Source organism: Chiloscyllium plagiosum, unplaced genomic scaffold (genome assembly GCF_037043375.1).
Source record: "Chiloscyllium plagiosum isolate Xiang-an unplaced genomic scaffold, Cpla_swu_hap1 HiC_scaffold_12, whole genome shotgun sequence".
NCBI lineage: Eukaryota > Metazoa > Chordata > Chondrichthyes > Orectolobiformes > Hemiscylliidae > Chiloscyllium > Chiloscyllium plagiosum.
In genome coordinates this window covers 86607024-86634909 of record NW_028270150.1, presented here as the reverse complement: position 1 = coordinate 86634909, position 27886 = coordinate 86607024, and the positions used below count along the sequence as shown (strand labels likewise).

The 27886-nt window shown below is 42.0% G+C and overlaps 1 protein-coding gene across 1 annotated transcript; it reads left to right on the top strand.

The window, feature by feature from the left end:
- The first annotated feature begins 12929 nt into the window (after nt 1-12929).
- On the top strand, nt 12930-27572 carry LOC122555484 (putative potassium channel regulatory protein). The gene is made up of 2 exons (XM_043701510.2): nt 12930-13501; nt 27116-27572. Exons 1-2 carry the CDS (start codon nt 12930-12932, stop codon nt 27366-27368), a joined length of 825 nt encoding a protein of 274 aa, XP_043557445.1. The 3' UTR covers nt 27369-27572.
- The last annotated feature ends 314 nt before the right edge of the window (nt 27573-27886 follow it).

Here is a 27886-nt window from a genome sequence, read left to right as displayed (position 1 = left end):
GAAAGCCTTGAAACTTGAACTTTTCCAGCACCACACTCTCGACTCTGAAACTTGAACTGGTTTCTTCTCCACAGAATGCTGCCAGATGTGCTGGGTTTTTCCAGGATCTGAGGTACTTGGTACCGCCATTCGTTTTGATTGAGCATGTCCCAACTAACTAAAATGTGGAGGTGCCGCTGATAGACTGGAGTGGACAAAGTCAAAAATCACGACACCAGGTTATCCTCCAACAGGTTTATTTGCAATCACAAGCTTTCGAAGCGATTTTCGTTCTTCAGGTGCAGTGAGAGAGGGCACACCGACACAGAGCTTATAGGCAGAGAGGTCAAAGCATCATACAACTGGTGTAATTGGAGTGAACATACGAAAGATGGCCGCTGAGGAACTCTGTTAGAAAGGAGATGTAAGTTTCATTGATTCAGATTCAAAGTCAGAATCTGTTTCAAGTCACTGTCCGAGATAATTAAATGTTTTATCAGTGTCTGCTTAAATTTCCAAACATCAATCAGGCAGAGATACAAAAGGTGACATCTCAGGTCAGACACTGAATTGTAGGTGTGATGTGCCTCCTTCAGAATGTGTCAGGCTGGGAGAAAGTGAGGACTGCAGATGCTGGAGCTCAGGTCGAGAGTGTAGTGCTGGAAAAACGTAGCAGGTCAGGCAGCATCCGAGGAGCGGGAGAATCGACGTTTTGGGCATAAGCCCTTCTGATGAAAGGTTTATGCCCGAATCGCCAATTCTCCTGCTCGGATGCTGCCTGACCTGCTGCGTTTTTGCAGCACTACACTCTGGACTTTTAAATCAGGCTGGTCTTGTTCCGAAAGCAGGAATTTATAAAATGCACACTGACTGACTGACTACAAATTGTGTGTTATTTGAACAAGATGCAATGTATCTGCTTAGAAACAAACATATACAAATCTATGGGGTGAATCATTTCATCCAATGCGTATGTGTTTGCGCTCGAGAGAATGTGTGAGTGTGAGACAGTATGTGTGTGTGTGTAATCCCAAACTATATAAACTGACTAAGGTGGAGAGGTCGTAACAATTTATCAAGGTGATGCTGTCAATACAGGACAGTAAAGAAGATTTTACAGATACAGAATAGTGTGACATGAATCCAAGATCACGGATGAGGCCATCTTCATGGGTTTGGTGTTATGAACCAGGACAGACCCCCTCAAAACATTTGAAGAAAGTAGGCTCGACCATAACTTTGCTAGTTGTTTTAAGCAGGTGAACTGCAAATATTCCAGGAGGGATGCAGCTGGTCAAACCATGTACTGTAGTTTTCAACAAAACAGAATTTATTTTTAAGATTATCCCCCCCATTTAAATAAAACATTACTGGCTCAGTGGTTAGCACTGCTGCCTCACCCAGGTTCAATTCCAGCCTCCGGCTGGGTGGAGTTTGCACATTCTCCCCATGTCCGCGTGGGATTCCTCTGGGTGTTCCAGTTTCCTCCCACAGTTCAAAGATGTGCAGGTTAGGTGAATTGGCCATGCTAAATTGCCTGTTTCCTAACTGTAGGGTTTCTAGTTCTAAACAAAAGAATAGAGAATAACAATCTATCTGAAAACCCAATAGATTATAACAACTTAATGATGCTGCTCCAAATACTTGCAACAAAATCCATAAACACTCCTTGGCAGAAAAGGTAAAATCAAACACAGGGTCTTACAGGAGAGAGGGATGGCATCCTGGAACACCCTCTTCCAGGTAGTTGTTTCTTGCATCAGTAGCCTTAAAACTACCTGTCTGCTTTCAGTGAATAGCCACACTGTCAAAACCAGAGAAAAGCTGAGCTGGAGGAACTGGCCACGCCCCTTTCAGTGTACAAGCTTTTTCCCCCTAAAAACTTGAAAGTCATTTGCGTGAGGCAGTATATGTTAGCTATAATCAAATTGGCCCTAAAACCCAACCAAGCCAGATCTTTCGGAATCACTGCTTTTATGAACTCTCTGAAAAAAAAGTCAAGGACAACATAACCTTGTTACAGGAGCAGCATCTTACAGCTCCCCCCTTTAAAAAAACCATCAATATCCAAAGATGGCTTCATTTTAAAACCCCTTAATCTTAAACTGTTAGTACTCTACAACGCACATATATATAACATTGACTATAAACATGCACTACTACATTTTGTTTCCATCTGTTTTACTCCTGCCACTGAACGCCTCTGTTTCTCATTCAAGTCTCGGCAATGCTTTGGCAATCATGTTTAATTGTCCTGCCACATGCACAATTTTCAAATTGAATGGCTGTAACAACAAGCTCCATCTAAACAGCCTGGCATTTTTGTCCTCAAAATTTTCCACAAACTTCAATGGGTTATGGTCAGTGTATATGATTATCTCAGATATGTTACTGGTAACATAAACATTGAAATGTTGTAACGCCAATACCAAGCTCAAAGTCGCCCTCTCAACTGTCAATACTTCCACTGATGAACTTTCAATTTCCTGGAGAAATACCCAATAGGTCTTTCTATCTTCAAGTTGTCTTCCTGCAAGACACAGCACCGACACCCACATCATTTGGATTGATAGCCACCCTGAATAGCTTTGCATAATCAGATGCGGCTAAAACTGGGGCAATGGTTAATACAGCTTTCAGGCTGTCAAATGCCTCTGACAGTCGAATGTCCATTGAAACATCTTGCCTTTCTTTAGCAATTCAGTGACTGGAGCAGCCACACTGCTAAAATTAGGTACAAATTTTCAATAAAATCCACTCAATCCTTGGAATCGTAGTACTGCTTTTTTTGTCGATGGTCTGGGAAACTCCCCAATTACCTTTGTTTCTGCATCCCGTGGGGTCACTTGTCCAATAACATGGCCCAGGAGGATGACTTGGGCTTTGGCAAATTCACTTTTAGCATGGTTTATCACCAAGACTGCCTTCTGAAGTCAATCAAAAAAGTCTGATAAGTGTTGCAAATATTCCTTTCATGTATGACTAAAAATCACCAGGTCATCAACATACACAACAGCAATCACCTTATTGATTCGTCTCTGAAATTTAGCTGGCGCATTTTCATACCTTTAAATTGATACAGTCCATTCGGTGTTAAGAAAGCCGAAAATGCCTTCGCTGTTTCTGACAGAGGTACCTGCCAGTATTCTGTGAGCAAGTCCCACCTTCTCAATACAGTCTTTCAAACACGGAATTGGATATGCATCCATCCTTGTAACTGCATTGACTTTATGATAATTCACACATTAACATTGGGTACCATCTGGTTTTGGCACCATTACTATGGGTGAGCTCCAGTCACTGTAAAGCACTTCAATTATGTCATCTTGGAGCATGCGTTCAATCTCCTTTTGAATCTGTGCCAACTTTACAGGGTTATGCCTATAAGGATGTTGCTTAATCGGAACAGCATCTCCTATACCTAGATCATGCATATTTAGGTTAATACTTTCCAGTTTATTTCCACAAATCTCCTCATGTGATAGTAATAACTCTTTCTGGTCGTTTCGATTTTCCTCTGAAAGGTAACACAATAATTTATCCTCATTGTTCAGCTTTATTTTAGGAATATCCAATTCAGAATCCTCTGAACTTTTTTGCTGTGATACTGTGTAATGGTATGTCTCTGGAAATCTAGTGGACACATTCATTATTGCTAACAAATACTAATTCCCACTTTTTGTTTTAGATAGGGGTCCTACATAATCAGTTAAGACTCTTGTAAAAGGTTCCTCAAATGCAGGAATAGGTATTAAAGGTATGGGTTTTGTTACTGCCCGTGGTTTTCCAATTACCTGACATGCATGACATGTCTGGCAAAATTCAACTAAATCCTTGTGCAGTCCAGGCCAGTAAAAATGATTTTGTATTTTCTCTCTCCTAAATGACCCCATAGTTGTAGCTCATGTGCTACTTGCAACACCTCCATTCTATAACCCACTGGCAATACAGCATGGAAACAGACCCTTCGGTCCAACTTATCCAGATATCCCAACCCAATCTAGTCCCACCTGCCACCACCCAGCCCGTATCCCTTCAAACCCTTCCTATTCATATGCCCATCCAAATGCCTTTTAAATGTTGCAATTGTACTAGCCTCCACCACTTCCTCTGGCAGCCCATTCCACACACAAACCACCCTCTGCCTGAAAAGGTTGCCCCTTAAGTCTCTTTTATATCTTTCCCCTCTCACCCTAAACCTATGCCCTCTAGTCTAGACTCCCCGACCTCAGGGAAAAGATCTTGTCTATTTAACCTATCCATGTCCCTCATGATTATTTGAACCTCTATAAGGTCACCCCTTAGCCTCCGATGCTCCAGGGAAAACAGCCCCAGCCCATTCAACCTCTCCCGATAATTGAAATCCTCCAACCCTGGCAACATCCTTGTAAATCTTTTCTGAATCCTTTCAAGTTTCACAACATCCTTCTGATAGGAAGGAGACTAGAATGCTCGCAATATTTCAAAAGTGGCCTAACCAATGTCCTGTACAGCCGCAAAATGACCTCCCAACTCCTGTACAGAGGAACCTTGTCCCCTGCCCATCCCAAACCCCGTCCACACCCCTGCCCTTCCACCGACCTCATCCACCTCCAACCCTGCCCCCGCCCGCCCACCAACTCTGTCCGGCCCAAACCCGTCCCCTCTTTGTTCCCACCCCACCCCCCATCCCACCACCAAACCCAATCTGCCCCCACCCTGCCCCCGTGCCCACCCCCCACCCCCATCCACCCTGCCCCCACCCGCCCCAATCTCGTCTGCGCCCCCCCAGGGCAGCCGGACTGGATACCAACAGTAAGACTGCTTCTGCCTTTGTGGGGTAAGTCTCCAAATAGCGCGTGCGCGCGCACACACACATTTTTACTGCAACTATTTGACAGGTTCCACCTTTGTCCTGTACAGGACAATGTTGGAGAGATTACCTGGGAAGAGGGATTTAGGGTTCACCCCTGTGTAGAACTCAGGGAAAGTGTGGGGGGAGAGCAGGAGGTCAGTCATTTAGAGATGGTGCCTGGACTGTCCAGGACTGTTCTCAGCAGCATTTCAGTGAGCCGAGTTCGTTTTTAATCATTGTACCTGTAAACAAAAGACGCGATGAGGGTTGAAACAGCTCTTTGACATAATATTTCTATCGGGACCTTGAGATCCTCTTCAGATAATCCGATATTCGGATTATCTGAATATCAATTATCGAGATTCTTCTGTACTCAATACTCTGACCAATAAAGGAAAGCATGCCAAACGCCTTCTTCACTATCCATTCTACCTGTGACTCTACTTTCAAGAAGCTATGAATCTGCACTCCAAAGTCTCTTTATTCAGCAACACTCCCTCAGACCTTACCATTAAGTGTATAAATCCTGCTAAGATTTGCTTTCCCAAAATTCACCACGATGCATTTATCTAAATTAAACTCCATCTGCCACTCCTCAGCCCGTTGGCCCATCTGATCAAGATCCTGTTGTAATCTGAGGTAATCTTCTTCGTTGTCCACTACACCTCCAATTTTGGTGTCATCTGCAAATTTACCACTATACCTCTTATGCTCACATCCAAATCATTTACATAAATAATGACAAGTAGTGGATCCAAAACCATTCCTGTGGTACTCCACTGGGTCACAGGCCTCCGATCTGAAAAACAACCCTCCACCACCACCCTCTGTCTTCTACCTTTGAGCCAGTTCTGTATCCAAATGGCTAGTTCTCCCTGTATTCCATGAGATCTTGCCTTGCTAACCAGTCTCCCATGGGAACCTTGTCAAACATCTTACTGAAGTCCACATGGATCACATCTATCGCTCTGCCCTCATCAATCCTCTTTGTTACTTCTTCAAAAAACTCAATCAAATTTGAGACACGATTACCCTCACACAAAGCCATGTTGACTATCCATAATCAGTCCTTGTCTTTCCAAATACATGTACATCCTGTCCCTCAGGATTCCCTCCAACAACTTGCCCACAACCAATGTAATGCTCACCAGTCTATAGTTCCCTGGCTTTTACTTACCACCCTTCTTAAATAGTGGCACCACGTTAGCCAATCTTTAGTCTTCCGGCACCTCACCTGTGACTATCGATGATACAAATATCTCAGCAAGAGGCCCAGCAATCACTTCCCTAGCTTCCCACAGAGTTCTCGGGTACACCTGATCAGACCCTGGGGATTTACCCACTTCTATACATTTCAAGACATCCAGCACTTCCTCCTCTGTAATATGGACATTTTTCAAGATGTCACCATCTATTTCCCTACATTCTATATCTTCCATGTCCTTTTCCATAGTAAACACTGATGCAAAATACTCGTTTATTATCTCTCCCATCTCCTGTAGCTCCACACAAACGCCACCTTGCTGATTTTTGAGGGGTCCTATTCTCTTCCTAGTTACCATTTTGTCCTTAATGTATTTGTAAAAACCCTTTGGATTCTCCTTAACCCTATTTACCAAAGCTATCTCATGTCCCCTTTTTGCCCTCCTGATTTCCCTCTTAAGTATTCTCCCACTGCCTTTATACTCTTCTAAGGATTCACTTGATCTATCCTGTCTATGCCTGACATGTGCTTCCTTCTTTTTCTTAACAAAACCCTCAATTTCTTTAGTCATCCAGCATTGCCCATACCTACTGGCCTTTCCTTTCATTCTAACAGGAATACACTTTCTCTGGATTCTCATTATCTCATTTCTGAAGGTTTCCTATTTTCCAGTCGTCCCTTTACCTGCAAACATCAGCGCCCAATCAGCTTTTGAAAGTTCTTGCCTAATACCATCAAAGTTGGCCTTTCTCCAATTTTGAACTGCAACTTTTAGATCTTGTCTATCCTTTTCCATCACTATTTTAAAACTAATAGAATTATGGTCGCTGGCCCCAAAGTGCTCCCCAACTGACACCTCAGTCACCTGCCCTGCCTTATTTCCCAAGAGTAGGTCAAGTTTTGCACCTTCTCTAGTAGGTACATCCACATACTGAATCAGAAAATTTTCTTGTACATGCTTAACAAATTCCTCTCCATCTAAACCCTGAACAGTATGGTAGTCCCATTTTATGTTTGGAAAGTTAAAATCCCCTATCATAACCGCTCTATTATTCTTACAAATAACTGAGATCTCCTTACAAATTTGTTTCTCAATTTCCCTCTGATTATTCAGGGGTCTATAATACAATCCAAATAAGGTGATTATCCCTTTCTTATTTCTCAGTTCGACCCAAATAACTTCCCTGGATGTATTTCCCTGAATGTCCTCCTCAGTACAGTTGTAATGCTATCCCTTATCAAAAACACCACTCTCCCTCCTGTCTTGCCTCCCGTTCTGTCCTTCCTGTAGCATTTGTATCCTGGAACATTTAGTTGCCAATCCTATGCATCCCTAAGCCATGTTTCTGTATTTGCTATGATATGCCAGTCCCATGTTCCTAACCAAGCCCTGAGTTCATCTGCCTTTCCTGTTAGGCCTCTTGCATTGAAATAAATGCAGTTTAATTTATCAGTCCTACTTTGTTCTCTGCTTTGTCCCTGACTGCCGTGACTGTTTGGCTCACCTCTTTTCTCAACTGTACCAGTCACAGATTGATCTCTTTCCTCACTATCTCCCTGGGTCCCACCCCTTTACAAATTTAAATCCTCCCTCGCAGCTCTAGCAATCTCTCTGCCAGTATATTAGTCCCCTTCCAATTTAGGTGTAATTCGTCCTTTTTGTACAGGTCACTTTTCCCATACACCAGCTTGTCAGCCATGCATTCATCTGCTCTATTCTCCTATTCCTGCCCTCATTGGCTTGTAGCACCGGGAGTAATCCAGATATTACTACTCTCGAGGACATCCTTTTTAAATTCTTGCCTAACTCTGTATTCTCCCTTCAGAATCTCAACCTTTTCCCTTCCTATGTCATTGGTTTGATGACCTCCTATTGGTCCCTCTACCCTTTAGGAACATTCTGCACCCTCTCTGAGACATCCTTGATCCTGGACCCCGGGAGGCAACACACCATTCTGATTTTTTGCTGCTGGCCACATCTGTCTGTGCCTTGGACTAGACAGTCCCCTAACACAATTGATCTCTTGGAACCCGATGTACCCCTCATTGCATTAGAGCCAGTCTCAATACCAGAAACTTGGCTGTTTGTGCTACATTTCCCTTAAAATCCATCACCACCTACATTTTCCAAAACAGCATACTTGTTTGAAAAGGGGATAGCCACAGAAGACTCCTGTACTACCTGCCTACCTCTCTTACCTTACCTGGAGTTAACCCATCTCTGTGACTGTATCTGTGACTTTTCTCCCTTTCTATAACTGCCATCTGTCACACCCCTTTGCTCTTGTAAATTCCTCATTGCCTCTGTCACTCCAACCTGATAGGATTCACACCCAACAGCTTTTGTTGCAGATATAATCCTCAGTAATATGTAAACTTTCCTTAAATTCCCACACCTGACAAGAAGAGCATATCAGGTCAGGCAGCATCCAAGGAGCAGGAGAATCGATGTTTCGGGCATGAGCCCTTCTTCAGGAAGAAGGGCTTCTTCTTCCTGAAGAAGGGCTCATGCCCGAAATGTCGATTCTCCTGCTCCTTGGATGCTGCCTGACCTGCTGCGCTTTTCCAGCAACACATATTCAGCTCTGATCTCCAGCATCTGCAGTCCTCACTTTCTCCTATAGAAGAAGAGCATATCACTCTACTAAATGACATTTTTGTTTCTTCCAATCTGCAGATCCAGAAAATAGCTCTGTCTTATTCTCTAGGCTAACTTAATAGTTATGGTTTATATTTTTAAATTTAATCGAGACATATCTCAATAAACATATAATTAAGACAGAACCCACTCTATTCACTACTACAGACTTACAGCTAGGCCCCAAGGCCACAATTTAAACTAATCACTTATCTGTCTCTGTGACCTTATACAAACAGGGCCCTCCATGATCAGTTGTGTATTTCACTGTTTGTTAATTTTCCCAGATGCACTCCGGTGTCCAGTGATACATGATATGAACAGAAAGGCAGTAATTGCGCAGGTTCACTGCTGTTGATGAACTTCCGCCCATTTCTCATCTTCCTAATATGTGTTGGTCTCCATTTCCTCATTAAGACATCATTTTTAAGATAATAACACCCAGGGATACGTTCAGATTCTTTCTGTTTGTTTGCCTTTTGATCCAATTGCTTTAAATTTTCATCTTTCTGCTATAACTCAGTCAATTTATCTTAGCTAATGATGTCTACTTTGTCATCCATCTGCTCCTGGTTTGTGTCAACTATCTGATCAAACAGGGTCTCTGCTAATTCCACTTCAACTTTCTCATCTGTACTCTTTAGTGTCTCCTGTTTCAACTGGAGACTTTGTGACCTCATTACCACACAGTCAGGAAAAATCCCAGGATATGTGTCCTGCAATAGTTCAGTTGTCTGAGGTCCACTGGCTTTTAAACCACAGTAGACAGCATTCCTATCTATGAATCAGCTATATCATTAGCAAGGACAAATTGTATTCCTGGAGCTGAGAGTTTGTTCAGTACTCCTACCAAGACTTTTCCACTCTTCACCGGACACTCTAACCTCACTTTACATAATTGATTGTTTCTGGTGTTTAACATATGAGGAACGGCTGAGGATACTGGGATTGTATTCGTTGGAGTTTAGAAGATTAAGGGGAGACTTAATAGAGACGTACAAAATAATACATGGCTTGGAAAAGGTGGATGCTAGGAAATTGTTTCAGTTAAACGAGGAGACTAGGACCCGTGGACACAGCCTTAGAATTAGAGGGGGTCATTTCAGAACAGAAATTTCTTCAGCCAGAGAGTGGTGGGCCTGTGGAATTCATTGCCACGGAGTGCAGTGGAAGCCGGGACGCTAAATGTCTTCAAGGCCGAGATTGATAGATTCTTGTTGTCTCGAGGAATTAAGGGCTACGGGGAGAACGCTGGTAAGTGGAGCTGAAATGCGCATCAGCCATGATTGAATGGCGGAGTGGACTCGATGTGCCGAATGGCCTTACTTCCACTCCTATGTCTTATGGTCTTATGGTGTAACGGTGAATTCCTGTTGCTAGCACCTTTTCTGGCAATAGTCCTTCAGAGGTACATATCTCCACATCTTTCAACATCACATATTGAGAGGATCCTATATCTCTTAATTTTGTAACCTCTTTACCTGCTGACCCTGACCTATGCAAGTAAACTTTACCTTCACAGGTATATGACTTAAGAAGCTGGAAATGTGTTGCTGGAAAAGCGCAGCAGGTCAGGCAGCATCCAGGGAACAGGAGAATCAACGTTTCGGGCATAAGCCCTTCTTCAGGAATCTTAAGAAGATTCCTGACTTATGACTTAAGAAGATCTGGCACTTCCTCCTTAACCAACCTCTCACCAGGTTGTACATTCTGGTGCAGCTTTTTAGCCTCCACTGTGCTTTCCGTTATCAATTCAACAAAATTCACTGGATTATCCTGTTTTCCTATACCTTGCTTTTCCTAACCCACCAACACTGTGATTTCATGTGGCCTACCTTATTGCAGTGAAAACATCAAAGCTTTGTAACTTCTCTTTCCCCAATTTATATCCCTCATGGATTGAAATTGATTTTAGAAGCCAAACATTGATTTATGCGCCAACTCAATCATCAACTACTAACTTTGCCGTTTTAACTCTGTGTTCTTCCACATGAGTTCTCACTATTTCTGGAAGTGAATTTTTGAACTCCTGTGTATGTACCAATTTCTGAAGTTCAAACTCCCTCTCTTTCTTCCTTTCCTCTCTCTCCTTTTCTCTCTCTTCTGCTTTTAATCATAATTCAAACTGTTTCATTTCTGTTGTCCTTTCCTTGTCTTTTGCCTCATACTCAAGCTGCTTCATTTTCAATTGAATTTTAGCCATCTCAAGATTCTGATGGCATTTCCAGCAAATACAGAATAACCTATCCGAAAACCCAACAGATTCCACCAACTTAATTATGTTGTTCCAAATGTTTGCAACAATCCCTATAAACACCCCTTGGCACAAAAGGTAAAAATCAAACACAAGATCTTACACGAGAGAGAAAGAGAGGTGGCAATCTCTAGACAAGAGTGTTCACTCCCAGTCGGGGAACACTTCAGCAGTCAAGGGCATTCAGCCTCTGATCTTTGGGCAAGCATTCTCCAAGGCAGACTTTGAGATTCACAACAACACAGAATCACTGAGCAGAGATTGATAGCCAAGTTCCATACCCATGAAGATGGCCTCAACCATGATCCTGGGTTCATGTCATGCTGCAGGTGTCCCCACAACACTGTTCTGTATGTGTAAAATCTTTGTTACTGTCCTGTTTTGACAGCCTCATAAATTGAAATAACCTGTCTACATTAGTTTGTACAGTTCAGAGTTACTTATTACACTCTGTCTCTCACACACACACACTCTCACACAGACACAAACTCACACACACCCACAGGTGCACACAGGCCCTCTCTCATGCACAGACAGTCACACACATTTGCACACTCTCTCAAACACATACTCTCTCACACTCATATACTCTCTCACACACTCTTTCACACATGCACACACTCACACAAACACAGACTCACACAGGCCCTTTCTCTCACACAGACTCTCTCTCATACACACACTCTCACACAAACACACAGACTCACACAGGCCTTCTCTCTCACATACTCTCACCCACACGTGTTCACATTCTCTCTCACACACACACTCTCTCATACTCTCTCTCAAGTGCATACACACATACATAAATCTATGGGGTGAATCATTTCATCTAAGATGTAGTTTATTTGCAGATACATTGCATTTTGTTCAAAAAACACACAATTTGTAGTCACAGTCGGTCAGTGTGGCATTTTATAAATTCCTGCTTTTGGAACAAGACCAGCCTGATGTAAAACTTGGAGACAGATTCTGAAAAAGGCCTCAAACCTACAATTCAGTGTCTGACCTGAGATGTCACCTTTTGTATCTCTGCCTGATTGAAGTTTGGAAAGGTAGGCAGACACTGATAAAACCTTTAATTACCTCGGGCAGTGACTTCAAACAGATCCTGAATTTGCATCTTAGTCAATCCTTTCTAACAGAGGTCTCAATCAACCATTTTTGGTTTGTTTACTCCACTTACACCAGTTGTATGATGCTTTGATTTCTCTGGAAGAAAGTGAGGTCTACAGATCAGAGTCAGAGTGTGTTGCTGGAAAAGTACAGCAGGTCAGGCAGCATCCTAGGAGCAGGAGAATTGACCTTTTGGGCTAGAGCCCTTCATCAGGAATGAGGAGCTCTGGCATGAAACATCGATTCTCCTGCTCCTCGAATGCTGCCTGACCTGCTGTGCTTTTCCAGAAACACACCCTTGGCTTTGATCTCCCTTCCTCTAAACTATGTGTTGATGTGCCCTCTCTCACTGCAACTGAGGAAGGAACATTGCTTTGAAAGCTTGTGATTTCAAATAAACCTGTTGGACTATAACCTGGTGTGTGATTTTCAATTAATCAAAAATACACAAGAAAAAAAAACTGTTGTCCAGTCATTGAACTTTTCCCTGGTTGATATCCTAATCTTTGTATTCTTCTAGCTATAAAATCTATTGCTGAAGAACACAGTTTTGTAAGGGTTGGGTATGTCACATCTCACTTAAACAAATCAATCATGAAAGCCGAGGAGAGGTGATATTAGTTGATATGAAAAGAGAATACTGGAGAAACTCAGCAGGTGTGGCGAGGGAAACAGAGTTAACGTTTCGAGTCCCCTATGACCCTTCATTGTTCCTGTTTGTTGGGATACCTCGCAGTAACATTTCCTGGACACCATTGCCGGGTATGTGTACAGTCGAGTTGCTTGGAAACGAATCCAGTCACGAAGATTGTGGCTTTCGGTGCTGGGGTGTCAAAACCGTGCACTCAGGAGGGAGAAATAGGGCCATCGGGAATAGGGTTGAAATAGCCAAAAAGCCACAACAATGAGTAAAGGAGAGGTAGTCTTTCTGAGCGTTGGTGGCATGAAGTTCACTACCTTTGCTGCCACGCTTAAGAGATATCAGGACTCGAAATTGGCACGCGTGCTGGAAGGAGGCGACCCTGACTTCCGAGTGGTCAACGGACATCTTTTCGTAGACAGGGACGGTAGTTTATTTCGATACATCCTGGACTTCCTGCGGACCCGCCAGCTCATTCTTCCTCCCGGATTCTCGGATCATGACAGGCTGGTGAGGGAGGCAGATTTCTACGACCTGCCCTCCCTGATTGATCTCATCAACCAGGATCGGCTGAAGCAGAGGCTTGAGATTCTGGAGGTGAGGTTCTCCCTCCAGGAAACCTACTCTTATTTCCGAGTCTTCTGTTCTTGCAACAGTACAATTGAAACATTAGCCGGTCGCATTACAGTGTCTGCTGAGCAACCCAGTCAGAACTGGAACCCCTCCTTCTCAGCTCACAGATCCTTGGTTTCGATTCCATTGCAGAGACCTTCCCACCACGATCTGGTTTTCCAATGTGGAACCGACTATTCGGCTGGGGACGAGTTCTCGACAAGGTAAAGCCCATTTCCCCAAACACCCTCTTCCAATATTTCAGATCACGCAGGAAAGAACACCTGATCATATCTTTCACTACCTCATTTAATCCCAAAGCAATTTACCCCCAATTAAGTTATTTTGAAATGAGTTAATGTTTACAGGAAGTACCTATGTTTGTATTTCTTTACGTAGCAAGTTGTCACGAAAAGAATAGTGGTAATGGTACTAGTTATCATTTTTTTTAATCAACCAGTTCAGACATGTAATTGCACACCCCTGGAACAGGTAGAACTTGAACCCGGACCTTCAGATAAAGGGACACTACCACTGTGCCACACCAGCCCATAAGACTTGAATTTGAAAACTGACATTGATGGAGCGTTCAATATGTTGGCCAGGGCACTTCGGAAAATTTGCTTAAAATAGTACGGGGCAGGTGTAACATTTCATAGACGAATTTAGTTATTGTTCCTAAGAAACCAGCTGTGCATCTGATTTTTAATTTTGAAATTTATGTTTGACGGTTATGTTTGAGGGTTACCTCCAGCAAAACGCAATGCGGACTTACCCAAATATGGATAACTAGATCTGATAAAGACCACTTTAATTGCTTAGACTGTGCTCTGAACAATAGGGAAAGATGTGACTTTAAACCAAGGGACTGTAGAGGATGTTACAATTTTTTTAAAACAATAGCTACTGGTATTGATTTTGCGCTCTGTCAACAAGCTTGCCGTATTCAAACAGTGGCGGAATATGCTAGGCACCTCGGCTCCATGAGTGTGTCTTCAGGGCAGCATTGTGGGTCTACCTACGTGGACTGCAGCAGTTCAAGAAGGCAACTCACCACTACCTTCTCAAGGGCAACAAGAGGAGGGCAATAAAAGCTAGACCAGCCAGCTACGCTCATGCACCCTAGTGAATAAAAACAGAACTTAAACATTCAGCTTGTGAAAGGGTAAACCCATCTTTACACCTTCTGTGAGTGGAGAAATACAATAAAGTACTGAACAGCTGGCCACTCTGCAAATTCCCTTCTTGAAACGAAAAGGGGAAACCATCTTTAGAGACTTTTAGTAAATTAAAGATTGGGAATCAGTGTGTGCACAACCTCGTGTCCTCATCAGAATCCAAAGGAATCGGAAGAAAACAACTAATCAGTGCCTGTAATCCAGAGTGGTGCAAGAACTGTGCTTCACTGTCTTGATTGTTCCTTCCCACCTGAAATATTTGTTTCTTGTCTCTTTCTGTATCCTCTTGCATATGTATGGGAATTTTTTGAAGTTAAAGTTGTAGAATTATAAGTTAGCAATTCATTGGCAAATTTCTTTTGTGCCTTTGGTTCCGGGTTGAGTCTTGATTTCGAGGAATGCATGACAATAATATTTGGTGTATATAGTGTATATAGCTTTAGCTACCTTGTTGTCGGCCACACTATATTAATGAAAGCTTAAGAATGTTCAAATCTACTTCCAATTGGTTTCAATAGCAATTAGGTCCATTTCTGTTAGTTTTGTATGTGATCAAATTCAGTGATAATATAATACAAATGGACAAAGAAATTCTCCATTGTTTTTATTTGCCCATCCCCTACATCAAATATAGTATCTCATGAGGTGTCAGCTAACTGATCCAGTTTTTATCTACACGAGATGTGCCATATAAATGCATATCATTTTACTTCTGGATTTCAGTTCAATGCAATTAAACTGTTATGTACAAACTTATGCAAGCTAATTTTGAGTACACATCAAAACTAAAATTCATAGTTTTGCTATCTTATGCTTTGTCTTTTGAGCTTCTTCACGCTAATTGGCATAAAATGTTAAACCAGTTTTAATTCATAGGTTCAGGGAGGTGACTTCCTCTTCTATAGGTTAACTTGTCATACCAAGAGTGTTTCAAAAGTAATAATTTAGCTGCACTACAGTTTGGGATGCTCTGCACAGATTCGACATAAACATAGTGTCTCCCACCATTTACAACACACATATGGCCATCTGTAACAAAAGGGAGTCTAACCATAATCTCTTAACATGCAATAGCATTATCATCACTGGGGATCATAATTGACCAGATACTTTACAACATGGATACTGCCACACACCATGGTGTAAAATATTCTCAGTATGAGGGTGGAGCTTCTTCTCTGAAAGGACGTGTTGCGGGCACTTTGACAAATTCTGTCATGGTCAGATGTATCTGTGGCAGACACACTGGTGAGGATGATGTCAGTTCCTTATAAGGTTCCTTCCAACTAAAGGATACTCATGTTCACAATCATCTTTGGAGGGCTGTATAGAATAGATAGGGAGAAATTGTTCCCAATTGTAAACCAAACAAAAATGAAAAGGATAGCTTTAAGGCAATTTTCTAAAGAAGGGAACATGAGAAAAAGAAACATTTTTAATTTAGTTAGGGTATAGAACCTATTGTCTGGAAGTGTGATGCAGCAGGTTCAACTGAGGCAATCAACAAGATACTAGACGACTATTTGGATAAAAATACTGTGCAAAGGAATGGGGATAACATAGAACATTGACATATGGTTTATTTGAACTGCCTGAGGTGGCATGCTAAGCCATATGTGCAGACATGATGGGTCTTCTGTGCTGTGATTGAGAGATTAGTTGTTTCAAAGTCATAAGGATGGGACCAGGAGTTTGTTGAGAAATGGAATGGCACTAACCATGTAAGTATAGAGTCTACAGGAGCAGATCAGAGTCTAGGAATCCTGCAGACAGTAACTCACCTTCTGACTTCCCATAGCCTATTTGCCATCTAAGAGGCACAAGGAGTATGAGGGAATACTTTTCATTTCCCTGGATGAATGCAGCTGCAATAACACTTTAGAAGCTTAATATTATCCAACATGCTTAATTGGCACTACATCTGCAAAAGTCCACTCCTTCTGTGACTAATGCTCAACAGTAGCAATGTTACCATCTTCAAGATGCACTACAGAAAATCACCAAGATTTCTTAGATACTGCCTTCCAACAGATCACCATGTTTTTTCAGAAGGTCAAGGGCAGCAGACACATGGGAACACTACTACTCTTAAATTCTCCTCTAACCAATCACAATCCTGACTTGCAAATATATTGCTGTGTCTCTGAGTCAAAATCCTGGAGCTCCTTCCGTAGCATTATTGTGGGTCTACCTACCGCACAAGGACTGCAGCTATTCTCTACCTCTTCAAGGGCAACTAGAGATGAGCAATAAATGCAGACACAGCTAGCAATGCCCACATCTATAATGAATAATTAAAAACTGCTCTGTTAACAGTCCCCCTTTTGAGTTGGAGAATGACATCCACCAGAGAGGGCAGATGGGACCTTCGTGTATCATTGCATCCGAAATCTGCTACATCCAAAGGTTATTACAGATAATAAAAGCTCATGGTGGATCCCAGCTAATGTTAGTTCTGGACATGTCAGATCCAAGGCAGGAACCTGGCTTGATAGATCATATATTAATTTGTTTTGGTTTTAACAAAGCATGTAATGCTTAAGCATGTAATGCTGCAGATATTGTTAACAATAAAACAGAAGTTTATGAACAAGAGAAACGAAGGTGAAGAACAATAAACCAAACCATCTAATTATAATACAGATTCAAAGATTTTGATTGCAGCGGAAAAGTATAATCTCATTAATCTCAAAGTGCTCTTTCATAAATTAAAACAAAACAGCTTTTGTACTGTACCCAAAATACACTCCTGGAACAGTACACTGAAGCACCACTCATACAATACTCGCATCAGAATTGTTACATCTGTCACCTTATTGAGATTTAAGTCATCTGTGACTTCAACTTTTAGACTAGAACTATAGATAGTTTCTCGCTGGAGTGATTATACATCTGCTTAAACGTGATCTGCTTTAAGTAACCTTTTCAGCATTTTATCCCAACGATTCTGGTCTTGGACTAACAGTAACTTCTCATTACAAGAAAATCTAGTCTTTCAATAGTTTTCCCTTCTCAGGAGCACTGCTCCATACACTTGTCCTAATCCAAAGAATGCCCAAACCTTAAAGTAAAAATTCTAGTGCAAAAGTCACCTTGTCAAAGCTTTGCAGAATACCTTAGGGTTAGAAAGACATTTCTGAAGACTCTAACAAACCTTGAGACCCCATTATTTATCTTACTGAATTATAAGTCCATTAGTAACACATAAACACCCTGTTACTCTAAAGCCAGGTCTCAAAAGTCGATTTACAAGAAATCACCATGGCTGCAGAAACATTTCCAAGTTAATTATCCACATTCAGCACATAGAAAACTTACCAGTTACTAGTTCAGAAACCACAAAACCTAAACTTGCAATAAAGAATGTTCACAAATTAAGACAGACATCGCACAGTTTACATTTCAAGGGCAGTATATTGGCGTGGGTCATCTTCTGATTGGAATGAGGTAACAAAAGGTGTGCCACGGGGGTCTGTGCTGGAACCTCAACTTTTTCCAGTTTATATAAATTATTTGGATGAAGGGACCAAAAGTTTGGCTAATAAATCTGCTTATGATGCAAAGATAGATAGGGAAGTAAGCTGTGGTGATGACATAAGGATGATATACAGTCGGTTCTGATATAATGTGATTGTTCCGTTCTTGTGCAACCTCGAGTTATAAGAAAATTGCACCATAGCCACGCCATTTAAACAAATGGGGTCGGAAACACATTATAGTCAATACAGGTAAGAAAAGCTTGCATTCTACAAATAATGGCTGAAATTCTTCATTCACATATAAGCCAATTCCTGCTGAAGAAACGTGCATTATACTAGGACCGACTTGTATTAAGTGAGTGGACAAAGATGCGACAAATGGAATATAATATCGGAAAGTGTAGAATTGTTAATTTTAATAGAAGGAATAAAATAAATGATCCAAATGGGGAGAGAATGCAGATCTCTGACAGTCAGAAGGATCTGGGCACCATAGAGATGTACAGCATGGAAACAGACCCTTTGGTCCAACTCGTTTCCTACATTAATCTAATCCCATTTGCCAGCACCTGGCCCATATCCCTCTAATCCCTTCCTATTCATATACCCATCCAGATGCCTGTTAAATGTTGTAATTGTACCAGCCTCCACCATTTCCTCTGGCAGTTCATTGCATACACGCATTACCTACTGCATGAAAAAGTTGCCCATTGGGTCCCTTCTCCAACATTTCAAGGAAAATAGCCCCACCCTATTTAGTCTCTCCCAAGAGCTCAAATCCTTCAATCCTGGCAACATCCTTGTAAATTTTTTCTGAACCCTTTCAAGTTTCACAACATCCTTCCTATAGGAGGGAGACCAGAATTGCACAAAATATTCCAAAAAGGGCCTAACCCATGTCCTGTACAGCCACAACATGATCTCCCAACACCCATATTCAATTGTCTGACCAACAAAGGAAAGCATACCTAAAGCCTTCTTCACTATCCTATCAATGACTCCACTTTCAAGGAGTGGAAGAACCTGCATCCCAGTGTGTCTTTGTTCAGCAACACTCCCCAGGACCTTACCATTAAGTGTATATGTCCTGCCCTGATTTGCCTTTCCAAAGTGCAGCACCTCAAAGTTATCTAAACTAAACTCCATCTGCCAGTCCTCGGCCCATTAGCCCTCTGATCAAGATCCCTTTGTACTCTGAGGTAACCTTCTTCGCTGTCCCACCCTCTGCATGAAAGAGTTGTCCTTTAGGTTTCTTTTAAATCTTTCCCCTCTCACCTTAAACCTATGCCCTCTAGTTTTGAACTCCCCTACCCTGGGGAAAAGACCTTGCCAACCACCCTATCCATGCCCCTCATGATTTTATGAACCTCTATAAGATCCTCCCTTAGCCTCTGACACTCCAGGGAAAATAGCTCCAGTTTATTCAGCCTCTCCAACCCTGGCATCTTTGTAAATCTTTTCTGAACACTTTCAAATTTTATAGCAGGGAGACCAGAATTGAACGCAGTATTCCAAAAGTGGCCCAACCAATGTCCTGTACAGCCTCAACATGATCTCCCAACTCCTATACTCAATGCACTGACCAATAAGGGAAAGCATACCAAACTCCCCCATCACTATCCTATCTACCTATGACTCTACTTGCAAGGAACTATGAACCTGCACTTCAAGTTCTCCTTGTTCAGCAACACTCACTAGGACCTTACCATTAAGTGTACAAGTCTTGCCCTGATTTGGCCTTTCCAAAATGCAGCACCTCACATTTATCTAAATTCAACTCCATCTGCCACTCCTTGGCCCATTAGCCCATCTGATCAAGATCCCGTTGTGCTCTAAGGTGTCCACTATACCTCCAATTTTGGTCCTTGTGCGTGAATCACAAAAGGCTGGAAATGTAAGTAACTGGGAAAGCTGAAGGAATACATGGTTTATCAGAGGGGCAATGAGTATAAAAGTTAGGAGGTTATGCTTCAGTTATTCAGGCTTGGTCAACTTACTTGAGGAAGATGTCAGAGGCCGTTCTGATAAGCTCTAGCAGGCTAATGCCTGAGCTGGATGGCTGTCTTACAAGAAATTGTTGAGGCTCTTAGGCTTATGTTGGCTGGAGTTTTGAAGTATAAGAGTCACCTTGATGGGGTAGATGTGGAGAGGGCATTCTCTTTGATGGGACACTGAGCAATCATTATTTAATAATCAGCAGTTTGCCCAATTAGGACAGAGACCAGGAGAATTTCGTTTAGGAGGGGATTACAAATCTTTGAAACTCTCTTCCTCAAGAAGCAGTGGAGGCAGTCTTTGAATTTTTTTAAGAGGGCAGGGGTAGTCTCTTAATGATGTTGGGAGAATTTCTTTGCATTTAGAATTGCACAGTATAGAAGAGTCCCTTTGTACCATTGAGTCTATACCTCCAAAACTACACTAAATCGACACTTGTTTCCCTCAGTCTTGAATATTATGACACTATCCCATTGTTTGAAGAGAGAATGACTTGCATATGTCTAGCACCCTCTGCAATCTCAGACTGTTATATTCCATTGCCAATGAGATACTTTCTGAAGCATGGACTCTGTTGTAAGGTACAATATGCAGCAGCTCATACATGTACAGCAAATAACCTTGAGACAGTCTTTTCTAGGGGGAGCTATCTCCAAGCTGATGTGCTGCACTGTAGGAGGTGCCAGATTTTGGGTGAAATTTTAAACCAAGCTACTATACAAGATTCCAAGGCATTAATTCTAAAACCCAAGTTGCTCCCCTGGTCAAGTGCCCATCCAAGTACTCAATTTCCCTCTTGGGTAGTACATTCCAGATTCATACCACCCTCTGGGTGAAATTTCTTCTCCTGAAATACCCTCTAAACCTCCTGCTGTTCACTTTATAATCATTGCCCCTTGTTGCTGACCCTTCAACTAAGAGTAACAGCTGCTTTCTATTCACCCGCTCCTTGTAATCTTATACACATCTATCAGGTTCACCTCCAACCTTCCCTGCTCCAAGGAAAACAACCTGAGCTTATCCAGCCTCTCTTCATCGTTGAAAGGCTCCACTCTGGCAACATCCTGGTGAAGCTCCTTTGCACCCACTGCATACAATCAAATCCTTCCTATAGTGTGGGGGCCAGATCTGCACACAATACTCTAGCTGTGGCCTAACCAAAATTCTGCACAGCTTGTTCGTATAATCTACGCATTGACTAATAAAGGCTCCATCTGTTTTCCTAAGCACCCTATTAACCTGTCCTTCAGGGATTTGTGGACAAGCATCGCATGATCCTTCTCTTCCTCTGAGCTTCCTCGTGTCCTGTCTTTCTGAGTGCTCCCTCGATGTGTTTACTTCTTCCAGAGGGCTCCGCCTCACCCTTCCACAAACTGGAAGCAGTGTCTTTCCCAACTGTGGGATGAAGTGGGGGAAACCCAGCTTTCCCTTGAGGGTTCAGTTTTAGACATTGAGACAGCCTCTCGCTTCACATTTTGCAGGCCAACTTGAAAGAGCAGGCATGGTGTCAGCTGAACATCCCACTGAAGAACCTTGTATCTCTATCAGTGCAGCACTCCCTCAGTACTGCACTACAGCATTATCCTTGCTTATCTTTATTAGTTAAATCTATTAGTTTAAAAAATTGTTAAAAGCATCCTGTCAAGGACCATGAACAAGTGATTATCTTTCTTAAAAAAAATTGTATTCAATCTCTCTGTCTCTGCCAACTCATTGTCTGGAAATTGACAGAATATTGACTGGCTGATGAGAGAATGACCGGGGTAGCTCCCTATTTTCCACCCCTTTCTCCATGATCGGAGGCTCTCTTCCAGCACCGTGCATTGAAGAAATTATTGAACTGCCAGACCAGAATGTGTTGTCTGTCATTGCAGGTGCACTGGAGTATTCAATGACTACGATGCACAAAGTTAGGTGAAACATTATTCAACTTGCCACTATTGTTGGATCACAAGACTATCAATATCACTCTCTTAGAAGTCTTGCAGTGTGTCATTTGGAAGTAGGCAGCAGGTCAGAGATGAGAACATACCTGCGAGCTACATGCTGCACTGTAGGAGGTGCCAGCTTTTGGCTGAAATTTTAAACCAAGGTACTAGAAAAGATTCCAAGGCACAAATTCTAAAATCAAACTTCTTCCCCTGGTGAATTTTTCTACTTCTCAAAACTCCTCAAAGAGACTGTCTCAAACTTATTTGCTGTATCCATATGGGCTGCTGCATTTTGTACCTTACAACAGAGTGTATGCTTCAGAAAGTATCTCACTGGCTATGGAATGTAATGACCTGAGATTGCAGAAAGTGCTAGACAAATGCAAGTCATTCTCTCTTCAAACAATGTGACAGTGTCAACATCACAAAAATCTTATGCTCTGGTTCATAGAATCATACAATCCCAACAGTGTGAGAAAAGGCCATTCAGCCCATCAAGTCTGCACCCAACCTCTGAACAGCACTCCACCCTTTTCCTGTAACCCCACATTTCTCATGGCTAATCCACCTAACCTGCACATCATTGGACATGTGGGAGGAAATCAGAGCACCTGGAGAAAACCCTCACAGACATGGGGAGAATGTGCAAATTCCACACAGAAAGTCACTCCAGGCTGGAATCAAACCCAGGAGCTGAAAATGTGTTGCTGGAAAAGCGCAGCAGGTCAGGCAGCATCCAGGGAATAGGAGAATCGACGTTTCCTGAAGAAGGGCTTATGCCCGAAACGCGATTCTCCTGTTCCCTGGATGCTGCCTGACCTGCTGCGCTTTTCCAGCAACACATTTTCAGCTCTGATCTCCAGCATCTGCAGACCTCACTTTCTCATCAAACCCAGGACTCTGGCACTGTGAGGCAGCAGTGCTAACCACTGGGGCACCATGCCAGTCCTCTCAGACACTTTCTAAGACTGCAATCTGAACACAAGCTGAGGCATTTCTGTAAACAGAAGGGGTGAAGTGTGATCTCTGAGTGAAGAAAGATCTCTGCAACAGCCTCTGGGTCAGGGGCTCAGCTCATACTTATGCATAGGTTAACAGAAATTAAAAGTGCTGACCTAGCAAGGTCACACAAAGCTGCTTTGTAAACACAGTAAGTACTTGTCTCCACCTCCAACCCACACTCTGCTCCACCTCTTTCTCAAACCATGACAATGGCTGCTTTCCAAATCAATGCGATCACAAGCTGACCCATGGGCTGCAATAGATCATGTTCCATCCAGGGAAGGGGGAAGTATAAATCCTTAATCCCTCCCTCTGATCACTCCAAACACCATCTGCACAAGCTCCTGCTCCATGTAACCGATCCAGTCCTTACTTAATCCTGGTGAGCTGTCCTTGTCTTTTAATGTGCGACACACCAGCCTGTGCACAGAAAAATGTGAGCTGCCCTTCACTTTTAACATGCGAGAGAACAGCTGGTGCACAGAACAAAACTAAAAGCCTAATGCTGTTTAGCAACGTCAAGGCACTTGAGAGTAACCACTGGGACTCTCACTGACACCTTCTCAGGTCTTCTCATTCTTTCTCAATTTGTAGCCTTGTTACCACTGGCTGTTCACAGAGGAATTCACTTCATCCAGTTGGTGGCTATTTGCTGTCCGCTTGCAAAGCTTCACTCAGCTGTCGTCCTCGGGCAGTTCCAGAATTGGCTCCTCTGAAATCACTCTCTCACACATGGCACGCCTCAGCTGCCTCTGTTCAAGTGTCGGCTGTAGCTAAATTGGTAACAGCCCTGTCTATGAACAAGATAGGTCAAGACTCCTGGGAGCTGAAAATTACATCCACACCGACAGGGTCAGCACAATATTGAGGGAGGGCTGCAAGGCCTCCAATACCACCTTTCAGGAAAACAGGGGAGATCTTTTGAAGTCCGAGATAAAATACATCTATCAAGGAACATCACTGAAAACAGATGATCTAGTCATTACCCTTAGTGTTGGGTAATGTTGGATGATGCTGAGAGCAAAATGGCTCCATCACAACACTGCCATTAACCTTAACAAGCACAAACAAGGTCTCCACATTAGATAGACCCGAGAACCTGGGGGACACTACTCTCCCTTAGCCTGTCCTGATCTCAATCCTTGCCCCAGCTAAATTCAGCTCTTTCAGCACAAGGCAGGCTTCAGGTCTGGACTAGCTCTCAGTACCATATCCACTAGCATGCTACCTCACTGAGCCGGAACTGTAGCCCTATTTGTTGTTCTAAACTGCTCCATTTATGGGTGCAGGTTGGGGTAAAAAAGGCAGTGACAGTTTACTGTTTGCTTAAAACCCCCACAAAGGTGAATTGACCCATTGTTTGCGGTTGGCCAATCGAGTTACTCTTATCAGGATATTTCCTGAATGAGGCTATGCTGATGCCTGCACTCGAGCGGTGTTTCCCAAGCACAGGGAGACTGGTGAGGGTATTCACTTCCATTTGAATACCTTGCAACTCATGTATTCCACTTGCCACATTTTCCACTGATAAAGCCAGTTGTAGTATCTGGTTTAAGTCCAATTGAACTTCAGCTCGTAGGTGTTTTTGCAGTCACATGATTAATCCTGCATACTCGATGGTTTCTAAGTATCTCATTTAGGTTTAAACCAAATTTGCAGGTCTCTTCCAGTCATCCTAACCTAGTCAAAAACCCCAATACAGACTCCCTGTTTTCAAATTGCAATAAGAGTAGTAGCATCTCAGGATGTCAGGAGGCTGGGGTCATAATATTCCTTAACTATGTCAATTAATTCTTGAAACATTTTATTATCTGGTGCCTCAAGAAAAGTTAAGACTCCCAATGACCGAAAAAGCTGAAGCTCCACAGGCTGTCAGAATTATTCGTCATTTTTCATCTGCCAAAATGTTCTTTGCACAGAAAAAAGAATACTGAGTTCAGGCCTTGACAGCAGGATCGAATAAGTCAACACTTCCCAAACAGAGGCTTGATTAAGAAGATGCTTTCTCCCAACTTCAAAACTGCTGCAAGTGAGTTTCTTTAGGATTGTACTTCACTCTCATCTCCACTGAAATAAATCTTCAGAGTCCAGCATCCCATCACCAATTACCCTTTATTTACAAATGAAATAGACTTTGACAATAGCATTGCCTCTTCACTGAGTCAGGTATTCAGGGCTCAATATTCCTGATATTCATCATTTTATGTCAGCCACATCTACCTGATTGGACCAGGCTAACAGCTGCAATTAGGGAACTCAAATTCTGTGATGTCCAGCCTGGCTAACCTCATTACAATCACTACACCCTCACTTTCTCCCAAAGATCCATTCCATGGACCCTTGCTGCTTTATTTGACATTAACTTGCTTCCAGAAAAATAGGGACTAGAAGGGATGGGAGACAATGATATGAATAGATTAACTGACAGCAGACAAAGCAATTTTAAAATTAATTTTGGCTTTAGTAGCAACAAATGCTTGCAAGTGTAGACCAATTTATATTGAAGATGCATTTCTGCAGGGAGATCAAATTAAGAGGGATGTGTTTCTTTATCCACTAAAAGCACCAAATACAGTGGGTACAGCGTTTTTTAAAAAAAAACATGGTCATGGCCTAAATGATGCCTCTAGAATTTGGTACATCTCAGTAAGGTCTGTCTTATTAAAATTGTGTTGTTAAAAGATGACCCTACCATGTTTTACTGGCATGATAAGGGGCAGCTTTCAGGCATCATTATACTGTACGTGGATTATTTTTTTGTGTCATAAGAGCATGAAATTTAGAACATTGCCAGAAACGGGCTTAAAGAGAATTCAAATCAGAAGTCAGGTTTCTGGGCGTTTTAAATACAGTGGATTGGAAATCAGGCAGAATGAATTGATTGTTACTGTGCATCAGCAATCTTATTTGGAAAAGGTTGGTCTCATTGCTGTTGGTCAAAGTCATAGTCAGAAGAAGATGCAGTGGCTTCCAAAACTGACATAGAGGACTTGCGAAGCCTAATTAGACATCTGAATTGGCTGGGCACCAAAGCAAGGCCAGATGTGACATTTGAAATATTACAGTTCAGCACAACTATGAAAAATTCGAAGGTAGAGGACATTATTCAAATAAAACATAGGAAAAATTTAAATTGTAATACTTTTTTGAAATTTCCATCATTGGGAGTTGCCAAGAACGTTAAACTTATTGTTTTTAGTTTCCTGCTTATGCAAATCTTTGTGATGAGATCTTGAGCACAGGCAGGTTTATAGCTTTTCTTGTGGGAATGCAAGACAATTTTGGAAGGTGAACACAGATGCACCTCCTGTCCCTACAGCCATCTCTTTCAATACTCTGAAGAAGCTAAATGAGTGGGCAAAAAACTTGGCAGATGGATTGCAATGTGGAGAAATGTGAGATTATTCATTTCGGCGAGAAAAAAGGAAACACATAATCTTTCCTAAAAAGTGGGAGTCTGGGAAGAGTTGAACTTCAAAGGAACGTGGGTGTCCTTGTTCATGAGTCACTGAAAGTCAACATGCAGGTACAGAAAGCAATTAACTAGACTGCCCTTTATTTTAAGAAATTTCAGGAATGGAATAAAGATGTTTTAATGCAATTATACAGTGCCTTAGTGAAAACACATATTGAGGATTATGTGCAGCTTTGGTCTCTGCGAAGAAAGATGCACTTACCATGGAGGCAGAGTAACAAAGATTCATCAAACTAAATTCTGGGATTGAGGGGCTGTCATATGAGGAAATATTAAACAGACTGGGTCCATATTTTCTACAAGAGTTAAGAACTGATCTCATTCAAACATAAAATAGTCTTACAGAGCTTGACAGGTTAGGTACAAGATGAATACTTTTCCTCGTTGGTTTAGGTCCGGAACATACACTCTTGATAAGGGGCAGGCCATTTATGTCTGAAAATAGGAGGTATGTCTACAATTAGAGATTGCTGAATCTTTGGATTTCTCTGCCTCAGAAGGCTGTGGAGACTCAGTAATTGACAATGTTTCAGACTGTGACTGATAGATTTCTATATATTAAAAATATCAGGATGGTATAAAAAGAATTGATGAAGTACATGTTCAGTCATGACCTTGTTGAACTGCAGAATGGGCATTAAGGGCTGAATGGTCTCCACCTTTTCCTGTTTGTCATCTTCTTAAGCAGTTTTGTTCTGAATTCAATAGATAAATGTATGATTAATGACTATTAAGTCCTTCAACAATAATTAATAAATCATGATATAATTTATTTCAGATATGTGTCCATTCAGCCTGATCAAAGAAAGCTTATCAATGGCAGCAATGTACTGGGATTACTTGTTGATACTTTATTAAGAGAAGGGTTCCGTCTTGTAAGTACTCGGACAGTTTCCCCCAAAGAGAAGATTGAGTGTTACACATTTGAACGAACCAGGAGAAATGAACTTCTCAACATGTCAGTTGAGCAAGGAGCAAATCGAAATGTAACACAATTCAAGGCAGAAAAATCACAATCCAAAAGGAAGTAACAGATTCCACAATATAAGAACTCGTCTTCTTAATCAACTTTTCCTTGAGACCAAGAATGACTTAATTTGAGTGAATGAGTTGGAAAATATATGGACAACTGGTAGCAATCTATTGTCTTGGTCATGATTCACATGTAACTTACTGACATGGCTAGCTTAGGCAGCCTCAGTCAAACCAACATAATTCAAAGCTCCTGAAAAAAAAACCCAACAACAGTAGAAGATGCTTTTGTATTTGCATTATGTAAACATGCCCCATTATAACTGTGGAGCTCCTTTGTTAGCTTCTCTCCAGTTAACACATGGAACGATGGATTCAATGTGCCCAATACCAAATAACTTTGTGCTAAGAATGTTTTTCATGTTTTGAATCACTAAGTATGGAAAGTTTGAGGAGAAAGAAATCTGGATAAAATGTGATTTTGACTTATAGCAGTCCACACTCTGTTGTTTCAACAGAGAACATCTAAATGGGTGTACTGGTGTATCAAACTTCTACATGGTATAAACTCTCTAGC

Coding starts and splice junctions, on each gene's coding strand:
- LOC122555484 (XM_043701510.2), top strand. CDS start 12,930: ATGAGTAAAGGAGAGGTAGTCTTTCTGAGCGTTGGTGGCATGAAGTTC. Junction 13,502..27,115: donor GGGGACGAGTTCTCGACAAG/GTAAAGCCCATT, acceptor AATTTATTTCAG/ATATGTGTCCATTCAGCCTG.